The sequence below is a fragment of the Atractosteus spatula genome, chromosome 6 (genome assembly GCF_055471065.1).
Source record: "Atractosteus spatula isolate fAtrSpa1 chromosome 6, fAtrSpa1.hap1, whole genome shotgun sequence".
Lineage (NCBI taxonomy): Eukaryota > Metazoa > Chordata > Actinopteri > Semionotiformes > Lepisosteidae > Atractosteus > Atractosteus spatula.
In genome coordinates, this window is record NC_142711.1 from 48,981,288 (window position 1) to 48,996,516 (window position 15,229).

Here is a 15,229-nt window from a genome sequence, read left to right on the forward strand (position 1 = left end):
GACTACATCCTATAGCCAAATCAAGATGTTTATCATTGAGTAGTCTACAAAAATACAGTATGGATTAACTGTAGAAGTAGGGTACTTCTTTCTGAAAAAATGTTTGAACAAGTTTCTTGGTTTTAAATAGCAGCCTTGGCTTGCAGCTGTGTGAATGTTGAATGTTTAAAATGTTTGCTTAAAAGATGAAACACAAAAATTAATGAAATTTGCTAAAGGCAAAAGAAGAAAGAACTTTTCGTGTCGATATTCATTAAGCAACTAGATTATGTGTTATATGAAGACTCGGCGAATAAATGTGAAACTCCTTAAAATCAAAAATCAGTTATGCAATGCTAGACACAAATACAAACTACTACTAATAAAAACAGGCCCAGGTTAGCAGATGTCTGAGACTGCCAGAAACACTGGATTCAACTAATGGGCTAAAAGGGAACATAACACTATAGAAACCATGAGAAAACATCCAGTGATACATCAGCTCAAGAGTAAACAGCAGGCCACCACTCATGTGTGCACACAGATCACACAATAGAAAAACAGTATCACAACTGTGCCATAGCCAGGTAAATCACTGGAATTTTATCCTACAGCATATGTGGGTTCCCCTCTTCAGCCACAGTTCAATTACAGAACTATTCCCATAACTGTACTTTCCAGGACTGTGTGGGCAGGCTGGCTATAAGCTGCAACTCCCCAGGCCAGATGACAGTGATCTCGTCCACGCAGAAGCAAAGTGCACGAATGCCTTGTTAAAAAAACCACAGCTCCACCAAATATTACTCCATACGAGGCATCTCCTGGACAACAAATGGTTCCAGGTCTTACTGTGCGGGGTGGGGATCCATGTCAGGTCTCCATTTTTACAAAACCTTTCTGGCAACACTTCAGTTTAGGTTTCCATCAATAACTCAACTGACAATTAATAAAATTAATGACAAACCATTATTAGAAATTATGACAGATGTGTGGGGTTTGGGGCACTGTACACACAGGACAGGACTGGAACTTTGTTAACATCTAAATTGATCTATGCGATTATCATCACAATTGTGTCAGTATTAAAAACTAAAACATTTGATTCATGAAGCATTAATATCCTTTGCAGCAAATTAAGAAAACATCATTCTTTATACAGGACAGATCAGATTTCATCAGGGGAGTTCCAGCCTGGGTCTATTTGACTGTGACCTGTACTTCACAGACAGCAGTGCGTCACCGGCTAAGTGTTGCCCAGGACAGGGTCGGTCAGACAGTGCGCTCTCAGCTCCCAGGGAGAAACAGCAGGTTTCCTGCGACATTCGTGAAGCAAACAATTGGTGCTGAACTTCCTGTGAAATTCGGCAGAGCTTGCAGCACGTCAAAATAATGAATGGCTCGACAGGCGGGGCTCATCAGAGTTCATCAGTCTGGAGGTCGGCATTTTTGCCATGTGGATACTGGGGGTGTCAATATGAGCCAAAACAAAGACAAAAGCCATTCCAAATTGAGGGAGTTCATAGAACAACCAGTGCTTTTACAAAATCTGAAAAAAGAATTAATAGTGTACTTACTGAAATATGTTAAAGAGGGGAGACATCAATTTTCAATCCTTAATATATAATGTCTGAAGTCTGCAAAGCTCACATTCAAGCCGTTAAAGCTTCTTCCTTGTGTGTAGTCAATATCGGGACATTATTATATATAGATTGTGCCAAGTCACCCTTTAATGAGACTTCAGTTTAACACCAGCATCTAAATATATTGTAGAGATGTGAACTTTCCGACACTGCAGTCTGCTTTTCAGGGTTGCTTTCCATCACTAACCTGCATCCTCCACATGTAACAGATAGATGGGACTTTGAAATTAATCAATATGTTGCTCATATAATAACTTAATTACTCAATGTGACCCATAGTTCTGACTATTCATATTTATCTACTTCTTAAATAAAATAATTTCAGTCATCCCCCGGCCAGGTTATTTTATTTCTAAAGAAATTACTTTCAAGAAAGTACTGCTCTAGTTGGTACTGAAAGTAAACATCATCAATATTTTATCTTTCAATTAACACCCTTTCATTGTCAATCTCAAACAAATTACATGCCCACAGATGCTGTTACCATTGCAATTCTTACAGCACTCAAACCACACACATGGAGAAAAACAAGAAAATGTCTGGAACAGGTTATATGCTAGCCATACATGTGGCTGAATGCATTAAAACCAGTTTCTTCAAATCCAGAGATACCAGGGGAGAAAAAGAAATTGTCAAGTTAAGATTAAAGCAAAGCCAGAAACAACAGATAAGACACAACAATAAACTAGTTAAGAAGTTAATTATCCTTTAGTTTACAAAGTACATCTTTAATGTTAACCATAAAATGGTTTGCCAATGTGAACAAAAACAAATGGATGGCGGGCATGGGGTCAGTTGGAAAAAAAAAACGAGCAGTTCATTTGCAAATTCCGTAGGAACTCAAACTACAGCTTTGCACTACCTTCTTAGTCGGGGATGCACAGAAAGATTGCTTTGTCAAAGTGGTGTGTTCCAGGAGTGAGCTACTGCCTATAAAATAAAAACCAAAATCTTCTTGAGAGGACGCCACACAGGATTCTAGCTTTATTTTACAGTAAGGGCACTTTAAAGAGTCATTCTTGTAAAGCGGATCATAACCTTTTCCCTCGGCGAGTTTCACAATGTCCCATCCTTCAGTCCGGTCTTCCAAATTCAGAACTGAACAGGTCAGGTGTCCTCCTTTTAAAGCAATGGCATTTTCAGGATCCAATGCAAGGTATGGTCAACAGTTTTAACTGGTACACACCTGAGGTAGTAGCCCCTCTCACAAGGCTATAACTCCCACCACAAAATTGCTGTGAAACAAATGCGCAGTTTGGCTGCAAATCAGCTACAAACCCAGTAGTTTATAAAACCACTTCTCTGCTTGGCATAGTGACAGTTAAAACCAGTTATCGTTCTTACCTCCTCTTTTCTAAATATGATCCACAGTAGACAAAAGATGTTTTTTTTTTAATTATTCCTGTTCCACTGTTGTAAAGCACACACTTTCATAACGGCCCTTAAATTTGGTCTAGGTCTTTATCAGCGGAGTCTTGTCGTTTCTGGCCCAGTTCTGCAACAGCAGATGTAATCCATAGCTGTAGTTTAGTTACCATGGGTGATTGGATGGGTACCAGCTCTCAGGCAAGATTTAAGCGCAATGTTACTTGTCTCCAAGGACAGCGTACTGGTTGTCAAGCTGCAGCTGCTGAGCCATGGCCTTTCCCCCACCACCCTCCTCTCGTGCTCTGTTTTTGTGTTTCACTACCTCAAACGTTTTCTCCATTTCTCTGTCCCTGAAACAGACAAGGAAAAAAAAAACATCAGGAAACTCAATGACGGTTGTTTCACTTTCTGTGATGTTAATTTATCATTAATATACAATGCTGTCAGATGAGGTTCCAGGGGAGAGCACCCCAAGATGTAAAACAACAAGGAGAGGTTAATTCCACTAAAAATAAGAAAACAATTTGGCTGTGGAGCCTTCTTCTGGTGCTTGAAGGCAGCTAAACACCTAAAGTCAGTTCTAAAACCAGAATTATTTTATTTTGACAAATATGGTGCATATTAACATATAAACTCAACAATCAAAATATTCTATCTATGCAGGTTTTCATTGAAATACATAATAAAGATTTTGGATATTTCATTATTGTTTTGTGCAAAATTTTGATTCAATAATGATGTATTGCTGACTGTGATAGACTCAAGTGAAATCATCTCATTAATAAGACATCTGACTGGACATTTGTGATAAGGGGATTTCTGAAAATCAATCAATACCCCTTGTTTAGCAAGAAAGTAATGCCTTTGTGCCATTAGGATGTTGAAGCAAATTATCAGGTGGACTAGCTTGAGCGATAAAACGAAGAACCAAAACTTTGTGTAGACCACCACATTTGAGTGTGGTTCCAATTTACCAACAATACACGAATCATTATGTACTACAGACCAACTGATAGGAAATTCCAAGTGTGATGATCCAAGCATTGATGGCTGACAGCAAGGCACTATATTAATCATGTCCAGAAACAGTTCCTTTTTGGTTTACTGATTTACAACTATGCTGTTTTAATTTCGTACCTCTTGAACAGAAGCCTTGAGTCATATCACAGTTTTCAAAATACCTTTGCTCCTCATAAAGTAACTGTGATTACAGCCAAACAAAACTGATTTAGTCTCTAAAATGAAAAAAAATGACCTTAATGTTGTAATTAGTAATACACATTGATTTATTGTTTTTAAATAAACTGCATATTTAAGCACTATTTCAAAAACTGAAAAAAAGAAAATATTGCTGCTGTTACTTCCAGCTTTGATGGGAAGCTGATTTCATATATCCGGAACTAATCAGGTTGAAAAATCCAACAATTTATTACAAATGTTTTTTTTAGGGAAATCTGTGATATCATAGGAGATGTCACCTTTCTGGTTTTCAAATTTCACAAGCACACCTCTGTACAAGTTGCAACTCATCTAAAATCAATCTGAACACGACGATGCAAGTCAGCAGGGAGTACAGAGACAGGGAGTGAACTGAAGTGGCACAAACTCGCTCATCACCGGTTTGGGATTAGACCAAAATCAAGAGTAATGAATTTCCAATTCTACTTTAAAAGATATTAAAAGACTTACACAGTTGAGAAATTTCTTTAAATCCAGTGCTTTTGTAGTTGCATAAAGTCAAGATGAGGGCAATGAAAAATATTTAGTACCAATTTCTTACAAGTGTACATGAACTGCGAGTACATGGACTCTGCCCCTGGAACTGGAACGCCATTACAAAAGAACTCGGGGACAGAGCCACACTGGGCAAGTTTAAGTAGCTTAAAATTTTACTTTTTCAGGAAAACTTTTCTGATTTTGTCCTTTCTGCTGTTTTCTTGACATCATTTCATGATAAATGAGCCTTTTTATGTACTAAAAAAGTACTAGGTTTAACATAAAATGTTACGTGATCAGGATATAAAACATTCCCATGATCTATTTAGAAAGCAGCAGCAAACCCAAAATCTCCAAATTAAACCACGGTACTATATAAAATAGCTGTATTAAGGCTGCGACAGAATAATTTTTTTTTTTCCCCCAAAAAAACACTTTCTTACATTCCAGGTATTCCTGTCTGGTTTGATTGAAATCAACAATGAAGAGGAATCCCTCCTGCCAGCTGAAACTCTACTTACACAAGTAGGAAGATGGGGCAGTCAAAAGCACTAATAAAACATTCCAATTCTAATGAGTAACTAATTTTAGTAGTTTAACTTGGTTTCTAAGAGCACATTGGAACTTCTAAAAGTGTCATAAATCCAACCACTATATCAACAGTTTTTCCTAGTACCTCCCTACTGGACAATAGTGCTACTAATACCAGGAAATAAAAGCCAAGAAGCATGTTTTATCCCACGTAAAAAAGGTCTCTTAATAATTATTATGAAGAAAGTGATTCAGAAGAAGAGCAGGAGCAATAACCTACTTTTTGGTTTCCACGTGCTTGGCAGTGGCCTGCAGAGAAGGGAACTGGGTGTCGCTGAAGATTTCCGGGGGCCCCTGCGCAGGCCCCCTTTTCGTTGTGCTCATTCTGGCTCCAGGAGGTCTGTACACGCCTGTCGGCTTTGGCTCCGGTACTTCAACTTCTACAAGAGAAAGCATTTCCATTTAACCCCGCATTCAGAGACAGAAACGCCTTGAAGCGAAACCATCCCTCAGAACACGAGGAGGCACATCATCGATCCTGTGTTTTCAGCTCGTCTTCACCCAATGCTAGCTCAGCAGTTGACTTGGCATCCGGACGCCACAGCAAGGATCCTGCCCGGGAAGGAAAAGGCAGGTGGACACTGCCTTTTTTGAAACCGAGTCCCTGGGAAGGTCACAATTTATGAGTATCTACCACATCCAGAGCGCTTATTTGTATTTGTAGAAATTTGATTTAAAAAATGACATTAACAGCTTGCATCTGTTGAAGAACTGCTGAACATTATATGTTGACAGACTTAACTGACCACTCACCAACTGAGTGGAAATAAGATCAACTCACAGATGAGAAGTCAGCGATCTTGTCAGTTAAAATATCTCATGCTATTCATAAGACGGGTTTTGTGGACAAACAGGGGCTCAAGAGAACCCCGAACCCACAACAAAAAGGACCCTGACAGCACTCACCCACGGGTGCAACAGAGACAGGGGTAGCAGGTGCAGACTTGTTCCACGGCCCTGATGTCTTGTCTCCACTGATGACTAGAATTTCCCCATCTTCTCCCAGCTCTTCTTTCTTCTCATACTCCTCCTCCTCCTTCTCATCACTGTCAACAACAGTCCACAGCCAACCACAGTTACTTCCTGCTGTTTGTGTGAGTGATCCAAACCATAAATGTGTCAAAACCTCACTTAATGGGCTCATTTTAGATAACCAAGGTAACAATAAGCAAGGTGTTATAACAACGCAATTTAAAACTGATGTACATAAAGCTGGTCCTCTAGTTTTCAATACATTTGTTTACAAATTAAAAAAGCTTTTTAATTGTAGCTTTCAATTAAACCTATTGAACGGTATTGCTTTGACAGTTATCGATGTGTTGATGCAGCTGTATATAAAACATACAACAATGTTCCCGCATTTAAAGGTCAGTTGTAAGCTGTCAAATGTAAGGGGAAAGTCATATTCTGCAGGAGCGCACAGAACCTGGGCCAGCCAGTGGAAAATGCCCATATCTGGGGTTTCCACGAAGGAATTCAGAAACCATCAGATATAAAGATGCACGCTATTTGAGATTACCTAAAAACAACTGCCTCTTGGGAGTCCCTTTTGCACATTTTCAGTTGTGACATGCTAAGTGCTACCTTTCATTTCTTCACGCATTAGATGACCGCTTAAAGCACCCTCACAAGCTTACCAGGTTCAGAAAAAACATAATGGCCAAATAGCACTTTGTAATATTGTCACACAGCCTCAGACAGTTATTCTGCAAGATGAACCATTTAAATTATTAGCAGCCTACAGTTATTTATAGGACATGATATGAACTGTTACGATCCCCTCAGTTAAAGTCCATCAAACTAGTCAAAGCCTTAACCTCCACTCCTATCGGAATATACCGATTTATAATGGGAGAAAAAAAAGAATGCATTTACTTTGAACACAACACTCATTCACATTCACCCTGTCATTTAACACAGCTTCCATAAACATATCAGTATGGAAAAACTGAAAATTCCACAGACTGTTAGATGGAACGAATAAAGCAAAAAGTACCAAGTAAAACATAACATCTGATAGAAAAGCTTTGTTTTAATCAGGTACAACTTCCTCCTAAATGTCTAAATAAATGTTCTTTTCCATGCATGATCAGTGATAAAATGAAAGTCACTGAGGCAGCATGGACTTAAAGAAAATTAACTTGTTTACAGGGCTGCAGCCACACCAGATTTTCACCATCTCAACAGCTCCTGAAAACAAAACAGCAACAGCTCAGCTAGCTAGCATGATACCCATTCATTTAATATTTACAACTAATACTGTCTATCCTACTTTTTAAGCATTATCCTGCTTAAGCTAATTAAATACAGGGAACAAAGCCTTTTTGATTAGATTTTCCTGACGTTTACCCCCTTTAAAGTGCTTCTGCCCATCTTAAAATATTTGACAGATTTGTTTATAGTGCCCGTTGGCACGTGGCTTGGTCAGGGGTGAGAACATTTGAAATACAATCTTTTTTTAAAGCTAGCGTGATTGCTCAAGTTTAAAAGCATTTGAGAGACTGAGGGCTTTACTGAGGTAAGTGGAACATAACTCCTATCAATAACCAGGAATGTAAATCATGTTTTCATTACAGATTTGCTCAAGGCTGCATTGTGTTAAAGGCATCACAGACACCCTTAAAAAGCATGTTTTAAGGGCACTACAAAAATACTTTTGCTGTTCAGTTTTTTCAAAGCCTAAAGTTGCAGCTAGGTATACGACAGACTAAAACACTGTTGCTTACCAAATACTCAAAAACTCACGACTCAGTGGCTCAATGATTAAAATACTCATTTGAAATGAGCACAATAAATGAGGCATCAGGACTCAAATTAACTACTGCCTTCTCCTTGAGTGGGGTGTCCAGTATCTTCCACTGCCCTAGGTTTCCAAAACAAAGTTGAATATTGAGGCCATACCTCAGCTGTAGAGCGTGGAGCCTAAGTCCAGTGTAGTCCACCTCCTTCTGCTCAAACTCCTTCCACTCTTCATCCTCCTGTAAAAACAACAGCAAACACTTTTCAATATCGAAAAGATTCTCTCAGCAGACTGCGTTAGTTACAAATGCTGCATTAGTTAGCATCTGCCAAAATAGTTCCCGTAGTACTACTTGTCTGGAAACGTAACTGTGAGGTCATAGCATTTTTGTCATTTTTATTACAGTCAAATTTGTCCCCTCTGTATCAGGAGAGAAACAGGACTCTTATATGATATTGGTCTATAACGAAGTCGCACAGTGAGCTATAATTTTCAGAAGACATGGGAAGATATTTTTATATGATCCTGGATCATGTGAAAAAACAGGAATCTTGCCGCCTTCCCGGAGCAGAACAAGCCACCCTTGACTAAAACGCCTTACCTACAATTTTACTGCAAGTAAGCGTCAGAAGACATGATAAAATGTAACTTTCAGAAGCTGCTCGACTGTATCTAGAACCAGGAGCGGCCACTGTCGCTGAAGCGTTCTGATGCGTTACTTCACCCAGATGATTCACTCTCCCCTGGGTGGCTTCATCCAGATTAAACAGAAAATAAAGCTAGGAGGTCCAGATCCCTCTGCCTGCAGATCTGAAAAACACGACTGCACGAATGACCTAGCAAATCCAGAAATACTGCTTTTAAATGGTAGCTGACTCAATCCGCTGCAGATTTTCACAGCTTCGACGCGGCACGAACCCAGGAGGTTTTGCTTGGTTAGATTTCGTTTCACAAATCAAGAGGCTGTAACCACCCTTTCTCTGAAAGAGCCGTTTCTCCCCTTCCCAAGATAAAAGTGTGCTGCTCTAAAGGACAATTCCTACAGCAATGCTTCCGTTACAATATCAAACCCAGACTTCCATTTCTAAAAAGTAAACTAAACCTTTAGCAAAAGAAAAAATTACATTACAAACAGCTCATTCTAAGGTATCCTTTTCTGTCTTTACTGCTGTACGTTTTCACTTCAGAATTTTCCCAAAACACGGGTGCCTGTGTTAGAATTAAAAAATGAACCAATTCAGAAAAACAGCTGCTCATATGTTATAGAACATATTGTTGCTCAAGTTGTACAGTCATGCTATTATATGAACCTGAACTCTTAATGAATATATAGAATGAATATCCTTAATAAAGACTTCCCACAGATAAAAAGAGATTTGAACTCACAGATTATTAGACTGTGATATTTAACAAATCACCAGATATTCTTGTGTCAATAATTTGTGGCACCTCCGTTGGCAGCAATAACTTCACACAGTCGCATCCTATAACCAATTATCAGGCTCTGACATCCTGCTGGAGGGATTTTTTCCCCACTCCACTTTACAAAACTCTGCCAGCTCTGTGAGGTTTGAAGGATGTCGTGCATGTACAGCCCTCTTCAGGTTCTGCCACAGCATTTCAATAGGATTCAGGTCAGGGACCTGAACCTCTTCTTCCTAAGCCACTCTTTAGAGGACTTACTTGAATGTTTAGGATCGTTCTCTTGTTGAAACATCCACTTTATGCCCAGCTTGAGTTTTCTAACTGATGGCCTGACATTCTTCTCAAGAATTCCTTGATATTTCTCAGAATTCATGATTCCCTCATCAATGTCAAGTTGCCCAGGCCCAGAGTAAGAAAAACATCCCCATACAAGGACACTCCTACCACCATGCTTGACAGTAGGGATAAGGTTTTGTTGGTGGTAGGCTGTGTTGGCTCTTCACCAAACATGGGCCCTCTTGTTGCGCCCAAATAGTTCAATTTTGGACTAATTTGTCCAGAGAATAGATTTCCAGAACTCTTCAGGCTTGTCCAGGTGGTCTCTGGGAAACTTCAGACGGGCAGCTTTGCTCTTTTTTGGAGAACAAAGAGGCTTCTTCCTGGCAACCCTTCCATAGATGGCATTTCTGTTCAGGGTTCTTCTTATTGTTGATCTATGCACCACTACTCCAGAGGCAGCTAGGGAGGCGTGTATATCTCTGGATGTTATGTTAGGATTATCTTTTACCTCTTTTATTATTCTCCCTGTGGCCCTGGGTGAAATTGTAGGAGGATGTCCACTTCTTGGCAGGGTTACAATTGTTTTAAATGCCCTCCACTTATACTATTTGTCTAACAATTGATTTATAGAGTCTGAATGGCTTTATAACCTTGTCCAGATTGATGAGCATCCACTACTTTTTATATGCGTTTTGTGGCTAAAAAAACCAAAAAACTCAAATTATGCACAAACTTTCATGCATGACTGTATGTTCTGGGCTTTCTGATTTGAACAGGTAGTGAATGATGACATCCTGGGAGGTGAGTGGAGTCTTCATCAGTAAGGAATTTCAAATATCTGAAGTGGACAAATTTTATACACAAAGATACCAGAATGTTTCCTCTCAAAATGACCCCGATGTATATCAATCAGACTGTTAAAAGTCTGCTCTGCAAAAATCTGAAAGTGTTGGTTAATTAATGTTAAAATCTAAGCTAGTGATCTGTTCACTTTGTCTTCACTGGTTATGGAATACCCAGTTCCAAGCCCCTTTTTTACCCACGGTTGTAAATCCTTACCCCTAAAATAAAAATACTGACTCTGAAGTTTCCATCTATTACTGTGATTGTATTCTTTATTCTTTCTTTAAGGAACAGGAGAGTGAGAATAAAGAGAATTAAACATGAAGCCAAGCACACCTATAAAGCTGGATTGATGTACTTCAAACAGCCTTAATACTTTGGCAAAGTGAGTTTTAGCAAGAAAATTAGAAGCTGGATAAAAACTTGCTTTCTTCAGTCCAGCGTAAAAATACAGCAGACGAGATTAGGCAATGCTAAGCAATACTAGGCAGCAAGAAAACACCTTAGAGAACTTTTATATCATTTTTTGGTGCCTTGCAATGTGAGACTAAGGCACGCATGGGTCTACGCCTAGAACATTGCTAAAAAATGTGACACTCTTATGTTTCGTAAAAAGCAATTAGTAAGTTGAAGAATTAGAAAACAGCAAGGTACACTGTCTGTCAGGATGACAATATAAAATGACAGGAATGTTCTCAACACAGTTGAAGCTACTTTCGGGAATTTGACTTTTCATACAAAATGAAAATAGCTACATTGTGCATCGTATACACAATTCACTCTCATCATATACTAAGCATGAAAAAGTATGTGGATTCAAGCCTATCTGAAAATGAATGTGGTCTTTGTGTAGACCACCCTGACAGACAAGAGTGAGAGCGTGCAGACGAGCAGAAAGATACACTAACTGTAGCATACAAAAGACCAAACGATGCGGGAGTCCTCGTGTACTGATCTGGCGGGAGGGTCTACTCACTGCAAAGCTTCACTCATAGTGAATAACGGCAACCCAGCTGCATGATACTACACCGTGTCCTAGGACTTCACATGCTGCCCTTCCTGTAGGCTTAGACAACATCCCAGCAGGACCACACACACCCACATGAAACAACGGCTTTCTTCCAAAATGAGAATGTGACAGTGATACCATGGATGTCCTAATCGCCAGACCTGAGCCTCATCACAAATCTGTGGTTAGGCTGACTGTAGCATCTAGGACTCAGAGACCAGTGAGTTGGCACATTCTTGTTCAGGCTGTACAGGAGGAATCTGACAGAATCCCACAAGACTGCAAACAGGCAGAAAACATGTGCCTTGCATGTACAATATGCATTGCTTCCTACAATGGCCAAACATGCTACTATCTGTGACTTTCAATGTAGACCATCTGTTGATTAAAAGAGCACTGCAGTTCCAATTTCTCAGGCCAGTTATTAAATCTCAGTAACAAAATAAATTAATTGAATGTATCACAAAATTTTATGAATTCCACATTAAGCACAAAAGTGCAAACTTTGCTGAAGAACTGTATGCTCGCCATGTCGTCAAGAGTTTGAATAGTGACGTGAGGCAGCCCTTCCTGCTCACTAGTCACTGTAATGACCAATGTAATGCGACTTATAAGCGAATAGGTACTGTATGTGTTGTGCAGCAGACATTTCACTGCAGAAATGTTCCAGCATGATCTGCATGTAGAGTATTTGTCGGCAAAACTGTCTCAAAGCTCAGAGCAATATTTCTATTGGATTAAAAGAAATGTAACCACAAGCCTACATGTTTACAATGTAATAAGGCCACTTCATCTCACCAGAAATTGTTGCCTCATTCTGAACTGCAGAATATGGCGCTGCGCATACCTGTAAATTTTATTTTGTGATGTAAACTGGACTTTTTATACGTTACTGTGTATTTTACTATCACTGTGGTTTGAAATGCACTCATCAATGCTGATTCTTTCTAACCTCAAAATATAAAAATAGAGCTGCAGTTTCAATTTAACCACATTACTTACGTTAATTCAAAAAACTAATCTACCCATGGCTAGTGTTCAATAAAATGTTAGTACAACCGCTAAAAAACAATAACCGATAACTATCATTCGCTGTCATGTTTCTTATGACACCTCAGCAAATTTCATCACCCCAACTGAGTGCATTCATAATGTTTGCCATCTATGAAGTGTATTTAAAAAAAATACTTATAGAACATGACTGTTGTACATTAGAAGTCTATACCATAAGGTCATTAGGGAAAATTAAGGTCAATTGGAAAATTGTGACATTTTGTGCAGCAAAGGAATGTGGTACAGGAGATCAGTACCAAAATGTACATGAACGTGTATTGGCCTGTCTAAGCACCCTCTCTCGTTTAGCCATCCACTCTGTATCACTGCTCTAGCTGATAAAGCCAGCATCGAACAGAAGCAGGTCTCCATATCGTCCCGGCCAGCTCGTGTGTGCTAAGACGTCCATGAATGGCTTTACCCAATATTTCTGCTGGCCTTCCCGTCTTCGTTGCTGGAAGGACAGAAGACACGTTCACCGGGCCACAGCAGAGATGTCTCTCCACCTGACCAGCGCAACGTGGTCGACAACTCGGGGTCCAGCCTATGAATAGCTACATACGTGTAACCTAGTTGACAATGATATTGCAAATACCTTCCCTTGTGACAGTTTGACTTTTGACATTGACACAACTGTGCAAAACGCGAACGACACTTCTCGATCTGGTAAATGCGATATTCTCTCAATTTCAGCAAAGGAAGCAAACGAATTTCGCTCGGCAGTGGTATATGTTTTCCACATCCACCTTCAATTTTTTTATTTTATTTTATGTCGCGTACTTATGGCCTGTCGTCCGGCATCAATATATCAGCATATGCTGCATCAGCTGACTACACGAACAGACGACACAAGGCCGTTCGAAAAGGCTGAAAACCTTCTGGAAAGTATGCATAGAGACTATTGTACTGCAAACTAAACCCGAAATTAATTGGCAGAGAATATTTTCATCTCCACTCCATCTTTCAACTGGGCCCATATATTCCAGTTATACATTTACCTTTTCCTGCTGGGTGTCTTGGTTTTCATTTTTCGCAGACTTCTCCTTCTCTTTTTTATTCTTTTTCAGACTAACAGGTCCTGGGGCTATCGCCTGCTCTTTCCCTTTAGTTTTTTCTTTCTTCTTCTTTTTGTCCCGCTTGGCAAAGAAATCGTCCAAGCTCTTCTCCGCACCACCATTATCAATATCCGCCATGTTCAATTTGTTTAAAAAAATATATGATAAAAATAACTTTTATTTCAAATTTTAAACTGTACTACTTCAAAAGTAAAACACTAACAGTATCTGACTTGATTTTCCTTGACCGATGCTTTGCTATTCACGTGTTTAAAGCAAAAGGTAATGTACAGTTACATCTGCCCCTATGCCTTCAGCCGCTGACTAGCATGCTCGAAAAGCCAACCGGAAGAGCCGCCTAACCCTTTTGCAGGCCCGGGAGAGAAACGGTATGATTGACAGGAGTGAAGGCCAATTACATAGGAATACGAAGAACTGGGAGCAAATCAAAACGCCGCTAAGGTGGAACTACCGGGGATTAAAGGTTGGTTGAAAATCCGAGCACGAGTGCAGCAGCAATCAAGTTTCAAATTTTCTCCTTTTTTTCAGTGCAGAAATCTGTGGGATAGCGATCGTATATGGGAGCAGTATAGCAGCACCCAAGTGGTTTTCTTGTCCTTATCAATTTTAAAACTGATGACACTATAGTCTACTATAAGAATAGATTCAAGCTGTTCAGTTTTGTAAATTTATATATTAAACCCTGTTTCAGAATGAAATTAGGAAATAATGTGACAGATGCTGTTTAATTTATTCTTAACGCAATGCTTAGTTGCAAACGAGAATCATAAAAAATGAAACATTTTGTTGGAAAAACTCAAGGGCGAGGCGATTTTTCAAATTAAAATACACTTTCGGCTGCCTTTGTATGTTTTTTAAATGAAAAAAACGCTCATGTCTGTTTTCTGCTTTATTGATGTGCATTAATATTTTGTATAAATCATAAAAATACGTTATTTTTTACTAATGCAAGAGCAGTAAAAAATAAACGGTGCCCTGTTTAAGTAATGAAGATTGTCCAGTTGCTATCAGTATGATTGAAGGTGAATTATGTGAGAGAGAAACTGCTCTGAGAACTGGTTTTGTGAGGTAGAGGGCACACCAGCAGGGTTATTGAAGTGCTCTCTGTGTTAGGCTTTAACCTTATGTGTTGATTTTCTCCAGGTGCTCTGATCTCCTGCCATACCCAGTCGACATGCGGTCTAGGTTTGACTGGCTGCTGTGGATTTGTCCCTCCAAGCTTTGATTCGGTGTCTCCATAAACCCACCAAATATCTTAAAATTCTTCATCCCCGTCGCACACTGCCACAATTTAAGAAATGGAAGATAGTCACATCACATCTGTCTGCATAATCGTTGTCAAACCTCAGAAGTTCCAGGAGAAATAATCTGCGTATTCAGCAGAAAGACTAGTTTTTGTCTGCATGAAGAAGCTTGGAGTTCAACGAAAATGAAAGCTCAGAGACTAAAGCGCCGTCTTCTGTGGGCCACAGACATTTTGAGAAAGTCTGTCTTTTATTCACTGATGAAT

General features: G+C 39.4%; 1 protein-coding gene across 1 annotated transcript; it reads right to left on the reverse strand.

Moving 5' to 3' along the window:
• Positions 1-2,308: 2,308 nt before the first annotated feature.
• Positions 2,309-14,052, reverse strand: cdv3 (CDV3 homolog). The gene is made up of 5 exons (XM_088919193.1): positions 13,642-14,052; positions 8,196-8,272; positions 6,201-6,340; positions 5,515-5,674; positions 2,309-3,337 (listed from the first exon to the last, which is right to left on the reverse strand). The coding sequence occupies exons 1-5, from the start codon at positions 13,834-13,836 to the stop codon at positions 3,205-3,207; spliced, it is 705 nt and encodes a 234-aa protein (XP_088775319.1). The 5' UTR covers positions 13,837-14,052; the 3' UTR covers positions 2,309-3,204.
• Between the last annotated feature and the right edge of the window lie 1,177 nt (positions 14,053-15,229).